General features: G+C 45.6%; 1 protein-coding gene and 1 long non-coding RNA gene across 4 annotated transcripts; one reads left to right on the forward strand and one right to left on the reverse strand.

Moving 5' to 3' along the window:
- Positions 1-5,289: 5,289 nt before the first annotated feature.
- LOC129815841 (uncharacterized) lies at positions 5,290-17,353 on the reverse strand. Of its 3 annotated transcripts, XR_008753493.1 has the most exons (4): positions 17,291-17,353; positions 15,830-16,900; positions 15,508-15,584; positions 5,290-11,008 (listed from the first exon to the last, which is right to left on the reverse strand). It is a non-coding gene; the product is annotated as an uncharacterized LOC129815841 (long non-coding RNA). The 3 variants fall into 3 exon arrangements; XR_008753492.1 differs by lacking the exon at positions 17,291-17,353 and having other exon boundaries at positions 15,830-17,284; XR_008753494.1 differs by lacking the exons at positions 15,508-15,584; positions 15,830-16,900; positions 17,291-17,353 and adding an exon at positions 11,188-15,499.
- A 61-nt stretch (positions 17,354-17,414) lies between these two features.
- pdcd2l (programmed cell death 2-like) lies at positions 17,415-19,224 on the forward strand. The gene has a single exon (XM_055869998.1). It carries the CDS (start codon positions 17,511-17,513, stop codon positions 18,675-18,677), a length of 1,167 nt encoding a protein of 388 aa, XP_055725973.1. The 5' UTR covers positions 17,415-17,510; the 3' UTR covers positions 18,678-19,224.
- Positions 19,225-21,287: the final 2,063 nt, after the last annotated feature.

Here is a 21,287-nt window from a genome sequence, read left to right on the forward strand (position 1 = left end):
TATGACTGGGTTGGGGGGTATGGGGGATATGACTGGGTTGGGGGGTATGGGGGATATGACTGGGTTGGGGGGTATGGGGGATATGACTGGGTTGGGGGGTATGGGGGATATGACTGGGTTGGGGGGTATGGGGATATGACTGGGTTGGGGGGTATGGGGATATGACTGGGTTGGGGGATATGACTGGGTTGGGGGGTATGGGGATATGACTGGGTTGGGGGATATGACTGGTTGGGGGTATGACTGGTTGGGGGTATGACTGGGTTGGGGGGTATGGGGATATGACTGGGTTGGGGGGTATGGGGATATGACTGGGTTGGGGGTATGGGGATATGACTGGGTCGGGGGGTATGGGGATATGACTGGGTTGGGGGTATGACTGGGTTGGGGGTATGACTGGGTTGGGGGGTATGGGGGATATGACTGGGTTGGGGGTATGACTGGGTTGGGGGGTATGGGGGATATGACTGGGTTGGGGGATATGACTGGGTTGGGGGTATGACTGGGTTGGGGGTATGACTGGGTTGGGGGGTATGGGGATATGACTGGGTTGGGGGGTATGGGGATATGACTGGGTTGGGGGGTATGGGGATATGACTGGGTTGGGGGGTATGGGGATATGACTGGGTTTGGGGGTATGGGGATATGACTGGGTTGGGGGGTATGGGGATATGACTGGGTTGGGGGGTATGGGGATATGACTGGGTTGGGGGGTATGACTGGGTTGGGGGTATGACTGGGTTTGGGGGTATGGGGATATGACTGGGTTGGGGGGTATGACTGGGTTCGGGGTATGGGGGATATGACTGGGTTGGGGGGTATGGGGATATGACTGGGTTGGGGGATATGACTGGGTTGGGGGGTATGGGGATATGACTGGGTTGGGGGGTATGGGGATATGACTGGGTTGGGGGGTATGGGGATATGACTGGGTTGGGGGGTATGGGGATATGACTGGGTTGGGGGGTATGGGGGATATGACTGGGTTGGGGGGTATGGGGGATATGACTGGGTTGGGGGGTATGGGGATATGACTGGGTTGGGGGGTATGGGGGATATGACTGGGTTGGGGGTATGGGGGATATGACTGGGTTGGGGGTATGGGGATATGACTGGGTTGGGGGTATGGGGGATATGACTGGGTTGGGGGGTATGGGGGATATGACTGGGTTGGGGGGTATGGGGATATGACTGGGTTGGGGGATATGACTGGGTTAGGGGGTATGGGGATATGCCTGGGTTGGGGGGTATGGGGATATGACTGGGTTGGGGGTATGGGGGATATGACTGGGTTGGGGGGTATGGGGATATGACTGGGTTGGGGGGTATGGGGATATGACTGGGTTGGGGGTATGGGGGATATGACTGGGTTGGGGGGTATGGGGGATATGACTGGGTTGGAGGGTATGGGGATATGACTGGGTTGGGGGATATGACTGGGTTAGGGGGTATGGGGATATGACTGGGTTGGGGGGTATGGGGATATGACTGGGTTGGGGGGTATGGGGATATGACTGGGTTGGGGGGTATGGGGATATGACTGGGTTGGGGGTATGACTGGGTTGGGGGGTATGGGGATATGACTGGGTTGGGGGGTATGGGGATATGACTGGGTTGGGGGATATGACTGGGTTGGGGGGTATGGGGATATGACTGGGTTGGGGGATATGACTGGGTTGGGGGTATGGGGATATGACTGGGTTGGGGGGTATGGGGATATGACTGGGTTGGGGGATATGACTGGGTTGGGGGTATGGGGATATGACTGGGTTGGGGGATATGACTGGGTTGGGGGATATGACTGGGTTGGGGGGTATGGGGACATGACTGGGTTGGGGGTATGGGGATATGACTGGGTTGGGGGGTATGACTGGGTTGGGGGGTATGGGGATATGACTTGGTTGGGGGGTATGGGGATATGACTGGGTTGGGGGGTATGGGGGATATGACTGGGTTGGGGGGTATGGGGGATATGACTGGGTTGGGACTAGCATGTGTTGAAGACTTCTCAATTTGGTAGTTTTTATTGAGGAAAAATGTACTGTCTACGACTGTGATATGTGGTTGTCCCACCTAGCTATCTGTAGATGAATGTACTGACTATGACTGTGATATGTGGTTGTCCCACCTAGCTATCTGTAGATGAATGTACTGACTGTGACTGTGATATGTGGTTGTCTCACCTAGCTATCTGAAGATGAATGTACTGACTATGATATGTGGTTGTCTCACCTAGCTATCTGTAGATGAATGTACTGACTGTGACTGTGATATGTGGTTGTCCCACCTAGCTATCTGTAGATGAATGTACTGACTGTGACTGTGATATGTGGTTGTCTCACCTAGCTATCTGTAGATGAATGTACTGACTATGACTGTGATATGTGGTTGTCCCACCTAGCTATCTGTAGATGAATGTACTGACTATGACTGTGATATGTGGTTGTCTCACCTAGCTATCTGTAGATGAATGTACTGACTATGACTGTGAGATGTGGTTGTCCCACCTAGCTATCTGTAGATGAATGTACTGACTATGACTGTGATATGTGGTTGTCCCACCTAGCTATCTGTAGATGAATGTACTGACTATGACTGTGATATGTGGTTGTCCCACCTAGCTATCTGTAGATGAATGTACTGTCTACGACTGTGATATGTGGTTGTCCCACCTAGCTATCTGTAGATGAATGTACTGTCTACGACTGTGATATGTGGTTGTCCCACCTAGCTATCTGTAGATGAATGTACTGTCTACGACTGTGATATGTGGTTGTCCCACCTAGCTATCTGAAGATGAATGTACTGACTATGACTGTGATATGTGGTTGTCCCACCTAGCTATCTGTAGATGAATGTACTGACTGTGACTGTGATATGTGGTTGTCCCACCTAGCTATCTGTAGATGAATGTACTGACTGTGACTGTGATATGTGGTTGTCTCACCTAGCTATCTGAAGATGAATGTACTGACTATGACTGTGATATGTGGTTGTCTCACCTAGCTATCTGTAGATGAATGTACTGACTATGACTGTGATATGTGGTTGTCCCACCTAGCTATCTGTAGATGAATGTACTGACTGTGACTGTGATATGTGGTTGTCTCACCTAGCTATCTGTAGATGAATGTACTGACTGTGATATGTGGTTGTCTCACCTAGCTATCTGTAGATGAATGTACTGACTGTGACTGTGATATGTGGTTGTCTCACCTAGCTATCTGTAGATGAATGTACTGACTATGACTGTGATATGTGGTTGTCCCACTTAGCTATCTGAAGATGAATGTACTGACTGTGATATGTGGTTGTCCCACCTAGCTATCTGTAGATGAATGTACTGACTATGACTGTGATATGTGGTTGTCCCACCTAGCTATCTGTAGATGAATGTACTGACTGTGATATGTGGTTGTCCCACCTAGCTATCTGAAGATGAATGTACTGACTATGACTGTGATATGTGGTTGTCCCACCTAGCTATCTGTAGATGAATGTACTGACTATGACTGTGATATGTGGTTGTCCCACCTAGCTATCTGAAGATAAATGTACTGACTATGACTGTCATATGTGGTTGTCTCACCTAGCTATCTGTAGATGAATGTACTGACTGTGATATGTGGTTGTCCCACCTAGCTATCTGTAGATGAATGTACTGACTGTGATATGTGGTTGTCCCACCTAGCTATCTGGAGATGAATGTACTGACTGTGATATGTGGTTGTCCCACCTAGCTATCTGTAGATGAATGTACTGACTGTGATATGTGGTTGTCCCACCTAGCTATCTGTAGATGAATGTACTGACTGTGAATTGTGGTTGTCCCACCTAGCTATCTGTAGATGAATGTACTGACTGTGATATGTGGTTGTCTCACCTAGCTATCTGAAGATGAATGTACTGACTATGACTGTGATATGTGGTTGTCTCACCTAGCTATCTGTAGATGAATGTACTGACTATGACTGTGATATGTGGTTGTCCCACCTAGCTATCTGTAGATGAATGTACTGACTATGACTGTGATATGTGGTTGTCCCACCTAGCTATCTGAAGATGAATGTACTGACTGTGACTGTGATATGTGGTTGTCCCACCTAGCTATCTGTAGATGAATGTACTGACTATGACTGTGATATGTGGTTGTCTCACCTAGCTATCTGAAGATGAATGTACTGACTGTGATATGTGGTTGTCCCACCTAGCTATCTGAAGATGAATGTACTGACTATGACTGTGATATGTGGTTGTCCCACCTAGCTATCTGTAGATGAATGTACTGACTATGACTGTGATATGTGGTTGTCCCACCTAGCTATCTGTAGATGAATGTACTGACTATGACTGTGATATGTGGTTGTCCCACCTAGCTATCTGTAGATGAATGTACTGACTATGACTGTGATATGTGGTTGTCCCACCTAGCTATCTGTAGATGAATGTACTGACTATGACTGTGATATGTGGTTGTCCCACCTAGCTATCTGAAGATGAATGTACTGACTATGACTGTGATATGTGGTTGTCCCACCTAGCTATCTGTAGATGAATGTACTGACTATGATATGTGGTTGTCCCACCTAGCTATCTGTAGATGAATGTACTGACTATGACTGTGATATGTGGTTGTCCCACCTAGCTATCTGAAGATGAATGTACTGACTGTGATATGTGGTTGTCTCACCTAGCTATCTGGAGATGAATGTATTGACTATGACTGTGATATGTGGTTGTCTCACCTAGCTATCTGGAGATGAATGTACTGACTATGACTGTGATATGTGGTTGTCCCACCTAGCTATCTGTAGATGAATGTACTGACTGTGATATGTGGTTGTCCCACCTAGCTATCTGTAGATGAATGTACTGACTATGACTGTGATATGTGGTTGTCCCACCTAGCTATCTGTAGATGAATGTACTGACTGTGATATGTGGTTGTCCCACCTAGCTATCTGTAGATGAATGTACTGACTATGACTGTGATATGTGGGTGTCTCACCTAGCTATCTGAAGATGAATGTACTGACTATGACTGTGATATGTGGTTGTCTCACCTAGCTATCTGAAGATGAATGTACTGACTATGACTGTGATATGTGGTTGTCCCACCTAGCTATCTGTAGATGAATGTACTGACTATGACTATGATATGTGGTTGTCTCACCTAGCTATCTGTAGATGAATGTACTGACTGTGATATGTGGTTGTCCCACCTAGCTATTGTTAGTAAAACGTTTACTGTTGACAGGAGAACAAGAGGAGACAATAGGACGAGGTGGATAATTTTATAATAAGGCCGTTTAATTACATGTAAAGATATCTTAGTAAAATCTTGCAGCAAGGCTCTTTCAGTCTGACTCCTAGTGAATCGTCCGGAAAAGAGGCCAGTTTCCAGAATTGTACAGTACTATATAGACAACAAGCAAAGTAGGTAGATCTGCGAGTCCGGCCTTCCGATTGGTCGATCTGGGTCTTGGGTAGTCCTGATCAGGCCTGGTGTCCACGTTCCATTGGTTCCTGAGAGTTCTTTGTCCTGAGGTCCAACCTTGGGTTGGGTGTGTCTGTGGTTATTATGGGGGAGGGGAATTATGTGTGTCTATAGTTGGTGTCTTAAGTCCAGCATATGTCCAAGAGAAATGAGGAGTATGTGTGTTTTTGTATAATATATGGCTTATGTTGAAGTGTAGTTATTGCTAGTTTCCAGTCTCTATTTCAATTTCTTACACTATCTGAAGATGAATGTACTGACTATGACTGTGATATGTGGTTGTCTCACCTAGCTATCTGTAGATGAATGTACTGACTATGACTGTCATATGTGGTTGTCTCACCTAGCTATCTGTAGATGAATGTACTGACTATGACTGTGATATGTGGTTGTCCCACCTAGCTATCTGTAGATGAATGTACTGACTATGACTGTGATATGTGGTTGTCTCACCTAGCTATCTGTAGATGAATGTACTGACTGTGACTGTGATATGTGGTTGTCTCACCTAGCTATCTGTAGATGAATGTACTGACTGTGACTGTGATATGTGGTTGTCTCACCTAGCTATCTGTAGATGAATGTACTGACTATGACTGTGATATGTGGTTGTCTCACCTAGCTATCTGAAGATGAATGTACTGACTATGACTGTGATATGTGGTTGTCTCACCTAGCTATCTGTAGATGAATGTACTGACTATGACTGTGATATGTGGTTGTCTCACCTAGCTATCTGTAGATGAATGTACTGACTGTGATATGTGGTTGTCCCACCTAGCTATCTGTAGATGAATGTACTGACTGTGATATGTGGTTGTCCCACCTAGCTATCTGAAGATGAATGTACTGACTATGACTGTGATATGTGGTTGTCCCACCTAGCTATCTGAAGATGAATGTACTGACTATGACTGTGATATGTGGTTGTCCCACCTAGCTATCTGTAGATGAATGTACTGACTGTGATATGTGGTTGTCCCACCTAGCTATCTGGAGATGAATGTACTGACTGTGACTGAGATATGTGGTTGTCCCACCTAGCTATCTGTAGATGAATGTACTGACTATGACTGTGATATGTGGTTGTCTCACCTAGCTATCTGTAGATGAATGTACTGACTGTGACTGTGATATGTGGTTGTCTCACCTAGCTATCTGTAGATGAATGTACTGACTATGACTGTGATATGTGGTTGTCTCACCTAGCTATCTGTAGATGAATGTACTGACTGTGATATGTGGTTGTCTCACCTAGCTATCTGAAGATGAATGTACTGACTATGACTGTGATATGTGGTTGTCTCACCTAGCTATCTGTAGATGAATGTACTGACTGTGATATGTGGTTGTCTCACCTAGCTATCTGAAGATGAATGTACTGACTATGACTGTGATATGTGGTTGTCTCACCTAGCTATCTGAAGATGAATGTACTGACTATGACTGTGATATGTGGTTGTCTCTCCTAGCTATCTGTAGATGAATGTACTGACTATGACTGTGATATGTGGTTGTCTCACCTAGCTATCTGTAGATGAATGTACTGACTATGACTGTGATATGTGGGTGTCTCACCTAGCTATCTGTAGATGAATGTACTGACTGTGATATGTGGTTGTCCCACCTAGCTATCTGTAGATGAATGTACTGACTATGACTGTGATATGTGGTTGTCTCACCTAGCTATCTGGAGATGAATGTACTGACTGTGACTGTGATATGTGGTTGTCCCTCCTAGCTATCTGTAGATGAATGTACTGACTATGACTGTCATATGTGGTTGTCTCACCTAGCTATCTGTAGATGAATGTACTGACTATGACTGTGATATGTGGTTGTCCCACCTAGCTATCTGTAGATGAATGTACTGACTATGACTGTGATATGTGGTTGTCTCACCTAGCTATCTGTAGATGAATGTACTGACTATGACTGTCATATGTGGTTGTCCCACCTAGCTATCTGTAGATGAATGTACTGACTGTGATATGTGGTTGTCCCACCTAGCTATCTGTAGATGAATGTACTGACTGTGATATGTGGTTGTCCCACCTAGCTATCTGAAGATGAATGTACTGACTATGACTGAGATATGTGGTTGTCTCACCTAGCTATCTGTAGATGAATGTACTGACTATGACTGTGATATGTGGGTGTCTCACCTAGCTATCTGTAGATGAATGTACTGACTATGACTGAGATATGTGGTTGTCTCACCTAGCTATCTGGAGATGAATGTACTGACTATGACTGTGATATGTGGTTGTCTCACCTAGCTATCTGTAGATGAATGTACTGACTATGACTGTGATATGTGGTTGTCCCACCTAGCTATCTGAAGATGAATGTACTGACTATGACTGTGATATGTGGTTGTCCCACCTAGCTATCTGAAGATGAATGTACTGACTATGACTGTGATATGTGGTTGTCCCACCTAGCTATCTGTAGATGAATGTACTGACTATGACTGTGATATGTGGTTGTCCCACCTAGCTATCTGTAGATGAATGTACTGACTATGACTGTGATATGTGGTTGTCTCACCTAGCTATCTGAAGATGAATGTACTGACTATGACTGTGATATGTGGTTGTCCCACCTAGCTATCTGTAGATGAATGTACTGACTATGACTGAGATATGTGGTTGTCTCACCCAGCTATCTGTAGATGAATGTACTGACTGTGATATGTGGTTGTCTCACCTAGCTATCTGTAGATGAATGTACTGACTGTGATATGTGGTTGTCTCACCTAGCTATCTGTAGATGAATGTACTGACTGTGATATGTGGTTGTCCCACCTAGCTATCTGTAGATGAATGTACTGACTATGACTGTGATATGTGGTTGTCTCACCTAGCTATCTGTAGATGAATGTACTGACTATGACTGTGATATGTGGTTGTCTCACCTAGCTATCTGTAGATGAATGTACTGACTATGACTGAGATATGTGGTTGTCCCACCTAGCTATCTGTAGATGAATGTACTGACTATGACTGTGATATGTGGTTGTCCCACCTAGCTATCTGTAGATGAATGTACTGACTATGACTGTGATATGTGGTTGTCTCACCTAGTAATCAATAGCCTGCTAAGATTTAAGGGTCTCTTTTCCTAGTTTAACTGATAAAGATTCAACATTGGCCATGCTGTCAATGAAGCATGATTTGTGGTCAGGTGTTGGGACAGCTTTACGTAGGCCTTAACGGTTTTGTGGGCATCGCGTGTCACCGTTATAGTGCAATTAATGTATTGAGTAGCGTTAGTGGCTTTCCTGCCATGTTTCCCACCAAGAATTACATGAGAAAATTGTCACTGATGATGTCAGGTTATATCGTGGCTCGAGTCAGAACAGAATTACGCTGTGGGTTTCCTGTGTAAATGTGTCAACACCACTGGCTACCAGTAAACATCAGTATAACGTGAAGTCCCTTTCTGTTCAGCCTAAACCACTGACCACAGCAACAGCCGATCACCGAGAAAAGCTGTGGTCTCCTGCATCAGCGAGGTCTGTTAGCTCTCTCCGTTTCTCCACCTAACACCCATAGCCCAAAGGGACGGCGAGCCATCCACCTGGCTTCAGCCAACTGACGTTTCTTCGAGCGCCAACGATTTCTAGAATTGAAACTCATTCTGACCGTTCTCATTGGTCCCAAGAAACCGATGGGATGATCTACATGATGATTGGTTACTCTTTTGTTAAGACGATCCAATCGCTGATGAATATGCGTTCCAACACCTCCTCAATTTGAAGTCACACAAACGACTTCTAGGATGGCAGATTAGACTGAACACTGACCTGACAAAACATTAAGAACACCTGCTCTTTCCTGGACAATACTGACCAGGTGAAAGAGGGCGAATTTGTGAAATATTTAAGTACCTTTGAACAGGGTATGGAGGTAGGTGCCAGGCGTTAAGGACTGTAACTCTGCTGGGGTTTTCCCCACGCACAACAGTTTCCCCGTGTGTATCAAGAATAGTCCACCACATCCAGCCAACTTGACACAACTGTGGGGAAGCATTGGAGTCAACAAGGGCCAACATCCCTGTGGAACGCTTTCGACACCTTGTAGAGTCCCCATGTCCCCGGCGACTTGAAGCTTTTCTGAGAGTAGACTCAGTGTACGCAGCGATCGATAAGAGCAGCGGAATTAAACTCCCGGTGAATCGTCATACGAGTGTTTCTCTACCCCTGGGTGTCAGTCTGTTTCATCGTCCAAATGTCTGATTGAACTAAAAGAACAGAAACAGACCAGGTCAGTGTGCCTCACAAAAAACAGGTATTATTATTATTATTAGGATGTGTATATGATTAGCAAAAAACAAGGGGCAACTTCACTTTTAAGGTTTTCATATAAAAATCTGTGACAGACAGAAAGATAAAAAAAACTAAATCAAAAAGTGGAAAAGAAGTTACAACACTGACTCAACTACAAAGTTGTTTTTATCAAAAGATGAAATAAAAAAATATGAATGTCGATCACTTTGTCTTCAAAATAACTAGAACTATTATGATTCATTATTAGATTCCCAATAACATTGTTAATTTAAAATCAGCAAAATATCTGGGATACCAGGTCTCTATTGACGGGACAACATCCCATAATAAACAGGTCTCTGTAGACAGGACAACATCCCATAATAAACAGGTCTCTGGGATACCAGGTCTCTGTAGACAGGACAACATCCCATAATAAACAGGTCTCTGTAGACAGGACAACATCCCATAATAAACAGGTCTCTGTAGACAGGACAACATCCCATAATAAACAGGTCTCTGGGATACCAGGTCTCTGTAGACAGGACAACATCCCATAATAAACAGGTCTCTGTAGACAGGACAACATCCCATAATAAACAGGTCTCTGTAGACGGGACAACATCCCATAATAAACAGGTCTCTGGGATACCAGGTCTCTGTAGACAGGACAACATCCCATAATAAACAGGTCTCTGTAGACAGGACAACATCCCATAATAAACAGGTCTCTGTAGACAGGACAACATCCCATAATAAACAGGTCTCTGTAGACAGGACAACATCCCATAATAAACAGATCTCTGTTTACACACACACACACACACACACACACACACACACACACACACACACACACACACACACACACACACACACACACACACACACACACACACACACACACACACACACCAGGAGAGAGACACACACACGCCAAGAGAGAAAGACACACACACACACTAAGAGAGAAAGACACACACACACACTAAGAGAGAAAGACACACACACACACACACTAAGAGAGAAAGACACACACACACTAAGAGAGAAAGACACACACACACTAAGAGAGAAAGACACACACACCAAGACAGAGACACATCAACAGACACACACACACACACACATCAACAGACACACACAGACACACACATCGAGGCGGAGGATGGGGCGCTGCGTCCCCACCAACAGGAAGTCATCTGACGGGTGGAAGGACATGGACGCAGTATCTCTGCTTCCTGTGAGGAGGAAACGCACGTCACGGTTAGTGACGTGACACAGATCTGTGGTCTAACCTTTCTAACCAATAAAGGTGCTGGATAATCAGAGTGTGAGAGGCCCTACTTCAGGACATTCTGGTGGGTTAGGAAGAACGTATAGCCTTAACAAACCAATGTCTAACTCTGTCTCTACAGACCTGTATGTGTTTGAAGACCCTAACTGTCTCTACAGACCCTAACTGTCTCTACAGACCCTAACTGTCTCTACAGACCCTAACTGTCCCTACAGACCCTAACTGTCTCTACAGACCCTAACTGTCTCTACAGACCCTAACTGTCTCTACAGACCCTAACTGTCTCTACAGACCCTAACTGTCCCTACAGACCCTAACTGTCTCTACAGACCCTAACTGTCCCTACAGACCCTAACTGTCTCTACAGACCCTAACTGTCTCTACAGACCCTAACTGTCTCTACAGACCCTAACTGTCCCTACAGACCCTAACTGTCTCTACAGACCCTAACTGTCTCTACAGACCCTAACTGTCTCTACAGACCCTAACTGTCTCTACAGACCCTAACTGTCTCTACAGACCCTAACTGTCTCTACAGACCCTAACTGTCTCTACAGACCCTAACTGTCTCTACAGACCCTAACTGTCCCTACAGACCCTAACTGTCCCTACAGACCCTAACTGTCTCTACAGACCCTAACTGTCTCTACAGACCCTAACTGTCCCTACAGACCCTAACTGTCTCTACAGACCCTAACTGTCTCTACAGACCCTAACTGTCCCTACAGACCCTAACTGTCTCTACAGACCCTAACTGTCTCTACAGACCCTAACTGTCTCTACAGACCCTAACTGTCTCTACAGACCCTAACTGTCCCTATAGATCCTAACTGTCCCTATAGACCCTAACTGTCCCTATAGACCCTAACTGTCTCTACAGACCCTAACTGTCTCTACAGACCCTAACTGTCTCTACAGACCCTAACTGTCTCTACAGACCCTAACTGTCTCTACAGACCCTAACTGTCCCTATAGACCCTAACTGTCCCTATAGACCCTAACTGTCCCTATAGACCCTAACTGTCTCTACAGACCCTAACTGTCTCTATAGACCCTAACTGTCTCTACAGACCCTAACTGTCTCTACAGACCTGTATGTGTTGAAGACCCTAACTGTCTCTACAGACCTGTATGTGTTTGAAGACCCTAACTGTCCCTATAGACCCTAACTGTCCCTACAGACCTGTATGTGTTTGAAGACAATAACTGTCCCTATAGACCCTAACTGTCTCTACAGACCCTAACTGTCCCTATAGACCCTAACTGTCTCTACAGACCCTAACTGTCTCTACAGACCCTAACTGTCCCTATAGACCCTAACTGTCCCTATAGACCCTAACTGTCTCTACAGACCCTAACTGTCGATATATAGACCCTAACTGTCTCTACAGACCCTAACTGTCTCTACAGACCCTAACTGTCTCTACAGACCTGTATGTGTTGAAGACCCTAACTGTCTCTACAGACCCTAACTGTCTCTACAGAACCTAACTGTCTCTACAGACCCTAACTGTCTCTACAGACCCTAACTGTCTCTACAGACCCTAACTGTCCCTATAGACCCTAACTGTCCCTACAGACCCTAACTGTCTCTACAGACCTGAATGTGTTTGAAGACCCTAACTGTCTCTACAGACCCTAACTGTCCCTAAAGACCTGAATGTGTTTGAAGACCCTAACTGTCTCTACAGACCCTAACTGTCTCTACAGACCCTAACTGTCTCTACAGACCCTAACTGCCCCTATAGACCCTAACTGTCTCTACAGACCTGTATGTGTTTGAAGACCCTAACTGTCTCTACAGACCCTAACTGTCTCTACAGGCCCTAACTGTCTCTACAGACCATAACTGTTCTGTACAGACCCTAACTGTCTCTACAGACCCTAACTGTCTCTACAGACCTGTATGTGTTTGAAGACCCTAACTGTCTCTACAGACCCTAACTGTCTCTACAGACCCTAACTGTCCCTATAGACCCTAACTGTCTCTACAGACCCTAACTGTCCCTACAGACCTGTATGTGTTTGAAGACCCTAACTGTCCCTACAGACCCTAACTGTCTCTACAGACCCTAACTGTCTCTACAGACCCTAACTGTCTCTACAGACCCTAACTGTCCCTATAGACCCTAACTGTCCCTACAGACCCTAACTGTCTCTACAGACCCTAACTGTCCCTATAGACCCTAACTGTCTCTACAGACCCTAACTGTCTCTACAGACCCTAACTGTCTCTACAGACCCTAACTGTCCTCATAGACCCTAACTGTCTCTACAGACCTGTATGTGTTTGAAGACCCTAACTGTCTCTACAGACCTGTATGTGTTGAAGACCCTAACTGTCGATATATAGACCCTAACTGTCTCTACAGACCCTAACTGTCTCTACAGACCTGTATGTGTTTAAGACCCTAACTGTCTCTACAGACCCTAACTGTCTCTACAGACCCTAACTGTCGATATATAGACCCTAACTGTCTCTACAGACCCTAACTGTCTCTACAGACCTGTATGTGTTGAAGACCCTAACTGTCTCTACAGACCTGTATGTGTTTGAAGACCCTAACTGTCTCTACAGACCCTAACTGTCCCTACAGACCCTAACTGTCTCTACAGACCCTAACTGTCTCTACAGACCCTAACTGTCTCTACAGACCCTAACTGTCTCTACAGACCCTAACTGTCTCTACAGACCTGTATGTGTTGAAGACCCTAACTGTCCCTACAGACCTGTATGTGTTTGAAGACCCTAACTGTCTCTACAGACCCTAACTGTCCCTAAAGACCCTAACTGTCTCTACAGACCCTAACTGTCTCTACAGACCCTAACTGTCTCTACAGACCCTAACTGTCTCTACAGACCTGTATGTGTTTGAAGACCCTAACTGTCTCTACAGACCCTAACTGTCTCTACAGACCCTAACTGTCTCTACAGACCCTAACTGTCTCTACAGACCCTAACTGTCTCTACAGACCCTAACTGTCCCTACAGACCTGTATGTGTTTGAAGACCCTAACTGTCCCTACAGACCCTAACTGTCTCTACAGACCCTAACTGTCTCTACAGACCCTAACTGTCTCTACAGACCCTAACTGTCTCTACAGACCCTAACTGTCCCTACAGACCCTAACTGTCCCTACAGACCCTAACTGTCTCTACAGACCCTAACTGTCCCTATAGACCCTAACTGTCTCTACAGACCCTAACTGTCTCTACAGACCCTAACTGTCTCTACAGACCCTAACTGTCCCTATAGACCCTAACTGTCCCTATAGACCCTAACTGTCTCTACAGACCTGTATGTGTTTGAAGACCCTAACTGTCTCTACAGACCTGTATGTGTTGAAGACCCTAACTGTCTCTACAGACCTGTATGTGTTGAAGACCCTAACTGTCTCTACAGACCCTAACTGTCTCTACAGACCCTAACTGTCTCTACAGACCCTAACTGTCTCTACAGACCCTAACTGTCCCTACAGACCCTAACTGTCCCTACAGACCCTAACTGTCCCTACAGACCTGTATGTGTTTGAAGACCCTAACTGTCTCTACAGACCCTAACTGTCTCTACAGACCCTAACTGTCTCTACAGACCCTAACTGTCCCTACAGACCCTAACTGTCTCTACAGACCCTAACTGTCCCTACAGACCCTAACTGTCTCTACAGACCCTAACTGTCCCTACAGACCCTAACTGTCTCTACAGACCCTAACTGTCCCTACAGACCCTAACTGTCTCTACAGACCCTAACTGTCTCTACAGACCCTAACTGTCCCTACAGACCTGTATGTGTTTGATGACCCTAACTGTCTCTACAGACCCTAACTGTCTCTACAGACCCTAACTGTCCCTACAGACCCTAACTGTCTCTACAGACCCTAACTGTCCCTATAGACCCTAACTGTCTCTACAGACCCTAACTGTCTCTACAGACCCTAACTGTCTCTACAGACCCTAACTGTCCCTATAGACCCTAACTGTCCCTATAGACCCTAACTGTCTCTACAGACCTGTATGTGTTTGAAGACCCTAACTGTCTCTACAGACCTGTATGTGTTGAAGACCCTAACTGTCTCTACAGACCTGTATGTGTTGAAGACCCTAACTGTCTCTACAGACCCTAACTGTCTCTACAGACCCTAACTGTCTCTACAGACCCTAACTGTCTCTACAGACCCTAACTGTCCCTACAGACCCTAACTGTCTCTACAGACCCTAACTGTCCCTACAGACCCTAACTGTCTCTACAGACCCTAACTGTCCCTACAGACCCTAACTGTCTCTACAGACCCTAACTGTCCCTACAGACCCTAACTGTCTCTACAGACCCTAACTGTCTCTACAGACCCTAACTGTCCCTACAGACCTGTATGTGTTTGATGACCCTAACTGTCTCTACAGACCCTAACTGTCTCTACAGACCCTAACTGTCTCTACAGACCTGTATGTGTTTGAAGACCCTAACTGTCTCTGTGGGTGGTTCTCCGTGTTCTGCTGGGCCGTCTCATTCATCATCACCTAGAACACACGGGGACAATATTACGACGTCCGCAGCACAGCGTTCTGCTCACTGGGCTGCGGGGCAAACGTAGCGCACTAGGTAGGGAATAGCATGCCGATTCTCTCCACTTCCAGTCATGGATTTAACAAATGGTGGAAAACTATATTATACTATACTAATACTTCTTAATCCATGAGAGTGTCAAGTGTACAATTTAGGTAGAAGAGTGAAGAATTGGGACTTAGCCTCCTCTGCGTCTCACCTCTGTGGGCACGGCACTCTTGGCCAACATACGTTCTGTGTCCAGAGAATTTGATAGAGGCGTCTGACGAGCCCGTAGCGATTGGCTGCCCGTCGTCTCGGGCTGTATGTGGCGACACGACAGGGGACCTTTACGGGATGTTACAGAGTCTCGTACTCAGACGCCTCAGGGGACATGCTTTGGACGTCAGCGGTAAAACTCCGGGTCGATGCCAACGCCCCGATGCCACTGTGTCAGATCGCCTGACGGTATACTGCGCCACACCATCATCGTTCTCCACGCCTGGGAATCCCTGTGCACAATACAGATAATTAAAACACCGTGGACAGGTTGCTAGCATTCTGCACTGTCGCCATTTGCAAGGCAAGATTTATGGATGAAATGATGACGCAATATAGTTCAACCCAACACAGAGACATGTAGCTGGTATCCTGATATGGACCCAACACAGAGACATGTAGCTGAGGTCCTGATATGGACCCAACACAGAGACATGTAGCTGGTATCCTGATATGGACCCAACACAGAGACATGTAGCTGAGGTCCTGATATGGACCCAACACAGAGACATGTAGCTGGTATCCTGATATGGACCCAACACAGAGACATGTAGCTGGTCTCCTGATATGGACCCAACACAGAGACATGTAGCTGAGGTCCTGATATGGACCCAAAGCAGTGACACTGCAGAGACAGGATCATCAACTAGAATCAGCCACAAACCGATGTTTTTGTTGAGCAGAGGATCGGGGGCAGAAAAGAATTACAAATCATTTGTAGACGGCAAGAAGCCCAAACAGATATAATATTTGACTATAACAATAATGTCAAACCTTACATTTATATAGGATCATGTCTCTATTATCTAAATAGACGTTACATAAAAAAATAAAATGAATTATGGGAATACTTCTGCGTCTTGAGCTCTGGGATCAGGTTGTTAGCCATGTTGGTGTAACCGTCATTCAACAGCTGGCTGAACATCAGCCGGTAACGGTGCTGGCGGTCCTGAAGTGTCGGTTTGGGACCAAACATCTCGGCTCAGGTTTCAATGGGACGATTACAACTCGGCTACAATGGATCAAAACATGGTCAGCATTAGTTGCTATCAATAATGTTTTAATTATCGACTTCTATAGCTAGTTAAACCATCCACAACGCCATACATTGGTTATCTAAGCCAGCTAACTTACCAATGGAACCTACAATGCGAGATAGCTAAACTTAGTTATTAACTAGCAAGGTACAGTAACTAGCTACAACAAAACAATCACTTTAACGTACAAACACAAATCGTAGGTCGGGAAAAGTATCATGCAAACGGTGAACAAACACCTTATGTTTGCAAAATAACTTGAACCGACCGAGTTTAGGGAACTAAAATCAAATACTTTCTGTTCAAATAATGAATTAACTTTAATTAACTAGCTATCCCAAAAGCAACGGCGGCACCAAACGTACGCTGATGTACAACAAGAATATCAAAGTAAATGAAACTATCGCTTCACATCCTGCAAAATACCTTGTTTACAATGCCGCTTCGTTCCAGCGCATGCGCTGACACGTCACTTGCGTTATGACTCATATCTGTGCGTCATTACGTAACGGCGCTCGTTGACGAGTTTCAACATGGCGAAGTGCATCAAGTCCACTTCTAACAACTAAACAATAGTAGAATAGTATGGCTGGAGTTGACGAGGCAGTTCTCATCGGACTGTGTGATGGGGCAATCGATTCAAAGCGATATCCGATGTCTTACTTGACGAACAAAATTGGCGACCAACCGGACAAGCTTCCAGTGATATCATGGCAACATCCACGCTGTGGTCTATGCAGCGCGGTCATGGCCCATGTGGTGCAGGTGTACTGCCCCCTAGCGGCGTCTCCTTATCACCGCACCCTGAATGTGTTCGCCTGCCCCGGGCCACAGTGCAGCGGACAACCAGAGAGCTGGAGGGTTCTGCGTTCTCAGTGTCTGGAATCAGAGGTCAGAACCAACCCTGTTGTCCAACCTCCAGGCCACGCCGCAGTTAAAGAGGTTCCCATGACAACCACATACTGGTGTGATGGGACTGATGACTGGGGTGAGGAAGAGGACAAGCAGGAGGGGGGAGATGGATGGGACAAGACCCAGAACCAAGCTCATATTGGGGGAGAGGACTCTGAGATCATCTTACTCACCGGGACCTCCTCTGAGCTGGATGTGAGTGGCAAGCTTCAGGGTCTCCGTTTGGAAGGAGGAGAAAAGGTGTTGGAGGAGGAAGGGGAGGTCCCGGGTAACATCCCTACCTACAGACCTTTCTACATCAGTGTGGTGGATGAGACTGACCTGGGTGGTCAGTCAGACCTGGAGCACGCTGAGACTCTGCTGAGGGAGTACGAGCAGAGAGAGGGAGTCGGGAAGATCGGGAGCTCTGAGGGGGGAGGAGGGGAGGAGAGGTACGAGAAGGACAACCCCAGACATGGAGACGCAGTGTTCTCTCGCTTCATGAAGAGGATCTCTGTGTGTCCGGAGCAGGTGTTACGGTACAGCTGGCACGGGTCTCCTCTCTTCTTGTCTGACCCCTCCTCGGACCCGCCTTGGATTAAACCCGGCTGTTGTCACTGTGGAGGAATCCGGGTGTTTGAGTTCCAGCTGATGCCTGCTCTGGTCAGCCTGCTACAGAGGACAGACACTGGGTCAAGGTCGGCGGTAGAGATGGGCGATGTAGAGATGAATACGGGGCTGGAGTTTGGTACTGTGATGGTGTTTACTTGTAGAAACAGCTGTTGGTCATCAGGTTCAACCTCGCCTGTGGAAGAGGTCATCTATCTACAAGCAGATCCAGACCAGAATCTCTTCAAATAACACACGTTTTACATACACAGTTTTTTTTATGCGAGTAAAGTGATCATTTTTTTCCCCGTTAAGACATGGTGGGATGTTTTTGTGTCAAATTAAATATGCTAGAAATACCTTTTTTTTTTTATGCTCAAATATTGGTATAATAACGAAGTAAAGTTAGGAGTCGTGATGATATGGTGTGTGGGTCCTCCGAACCACGACGTAAAGTTAGGAGTCGTGATGATATGGTGTGTGGGTCCTCCGAACCACGACGTGGGGAAAGCATTTATTGGGCTACAGATGAAATAAATTATGGGGAGGGTGAAAGTACACACAGCGATGAACTTGATGCTCCTTTCCAATAAATATCAAGGGTCTGATTCTGATGACATGATGATTAATGTTTAAATAGCCCTTCTACACCTGCATTGCTTGCTGTTTGGGGTTTTAGGATGGGACAAGACCCAGAACCAAGCTGATATGGGGGGGGGGTGGATGGGACAAGACCCAGAACCAAGCTGATATGGGGGGGGGGTGGATGGGACAAGACCCAGAACCAAGCTGATATGGGGGGGGGATGGATGGGACAAGACCCAGAACCAAGCTGATATGGGGGGGAGATGGATGGGACAAGACCCAGAACCAAGCTGATATGGGGGGGGGTGGATGGGACAAGACCCAGAACCAAGCTGATATGGGGGGGGGGGTGGATGGGACAAGACCCAGAACCAAGCTGATATGGGGGGGGGATGGATGGGACAAGACCCAGAACCAAGCTGATATGGGGGGGAGATGGATGGGACAAGACCCAGAACCAAGCTGATATGGGGGGGGGTGGATGGGACAAGACCCAGAACCAAGCTGATATGGGGGGGGGGTGGATGGGACAAGACCCAGAACCAAGCTGATATGGGGGGGGGATGGATGGGACAAGACCCAGAACCAAGCTGATATGGGGGGGAGATGGATGGGACAAGACCCAGAACCAAGCTGATATGGGGGGGGGGGGGGGGACCCTGAGATCCTCTTACTCACCGGGACCTCCTCTGAGCTGGATGTGGCAAGCTTCAGGGTCTCAGTTTGGGCAGCACTTTGAGATATCAGCTGATATAAGAAGGACTATATAAATACATTTGATTTGATTTGATGACTGCTGTTTGACAAATACAAATATTATCACTCTTATCCATTATAATTTCATCGTGTAGAGTAGCCTACCTGCACTGAGCTGTTGGCTAGAGAGCAGGTGCCAAGATCAGAGAAGGCCCATGTGCTATTTAACGCAACAGTTTTTGTGATAAAAACTATCAGTAGAGTGTAAAATACGTTGGAAACACATTGAACTTTACATTTTGATTCGGTATATGAAATTGCTCTGCCATTTCCTGGTTGCAGAAAATTATACTAGTTTGTCTCATTTCAGTTTGTGACAAGCAAGTATAGTGTGGAGAATCATTGTACCATCTAAACCACTGTGAAATATATTTCCCATAACCCGAAATATTGTATTTTCAGCTATCTGAAGCTGGTGTACAAAACCGAAAGTAAAAGACGCAAAAAATGAAACTTAGGTATGTGAAGCATAGAAATAACAGACATAGAACATATCTACCGCTTCTTAGACTGACTTCCAATGAGAGTGAGAGATCTACAACTCACATTTCTATGTGAATTTGGTTGGATCACCCAAAAAGTTACACATTGCAGCTTTAAGCGAGAAACATTTATGTTTTGTGTTCAGTACGTCATCACGCTTGGATTTTTATCCAAGTCCGTTTGGCGGGAAAATGCACATATTTTCTTCATGCTGATTTTTGAATATTCACATGAACAATATGGCCTTTTGGATAGAATAACTTTGTATTGAAAGAATAAAGATGTTTCTTGCTTTGTTTTGGAAAGAATAAATAATTCAGAAAGTTAAACATTGTTTGCCAAAAGACTCTTTCATTTTATAGTAGTATTTATCACTAGAGAAATAATGCATAAAATAAAGACAAACGTTGAAAAATAAAAGAACCTGAGTAGAAACTGGAGAACATTCTCGTAATTCTTGTCACTACCTTGGCTAAATTATAGATAAATTCTGTAATGAAACAATCCATAGGAGGGCGCTAGAGATCTATAGTTACCATGGTGCCCTAATAGCAGCCTAAGCACAGAGCTGTATATTTGTACATATTTTGTTATTTGTTTTGTGTTTTTCATATTTTTTTAATCAGCTCTTTTTGTTTTTGATAACATTGAGTTTTAATTGCATATATCTGGTGTTTTAGAGCCACATATTTGCAGGTTGACTGACAGGTTAACACTTTTTTGGCTTGGCTAGCTAGCTTTTGTTTGAAAAAATGCATGTGGATACAGTACAATCTTTTTTGTTTCGTCTGGCTGCCAGATCTTTTGAGAACATAATTTAAGGAGTGGCCTGAAGCGTGATAAGAATGGGAGACAGAGGAATACAACAGTGCTGAGGTAGAGGGCTCATAGTGAGGACATACTGGCTACTATTCTGAACTGTGTGTGGTGAGCTTTCTGGAGCCCCGGGCGGCTGAGGGCATCAGCCAAGTGGCTGCTACACCGATTTGGCAGAGTTTGATTTAACTCTCTACCTCCAGATCGTCAGCAGACTCTATC

This window comes from Salvelinus fontinalis, chromosome 18 (assembly GCF_029448725.1).
Source record: "Salvelinus fontinalis isolate EN_2023a chromosome 18, ASM2944872v1, whole genome shotgun sequence".
Classification (NCBI taxonomy): Eukaryota; Metazoa; Chordata; class Actinopteri; order Salmoniformes; family Salmonidae; genus Salvelinus; species Salvelinus fontinalis.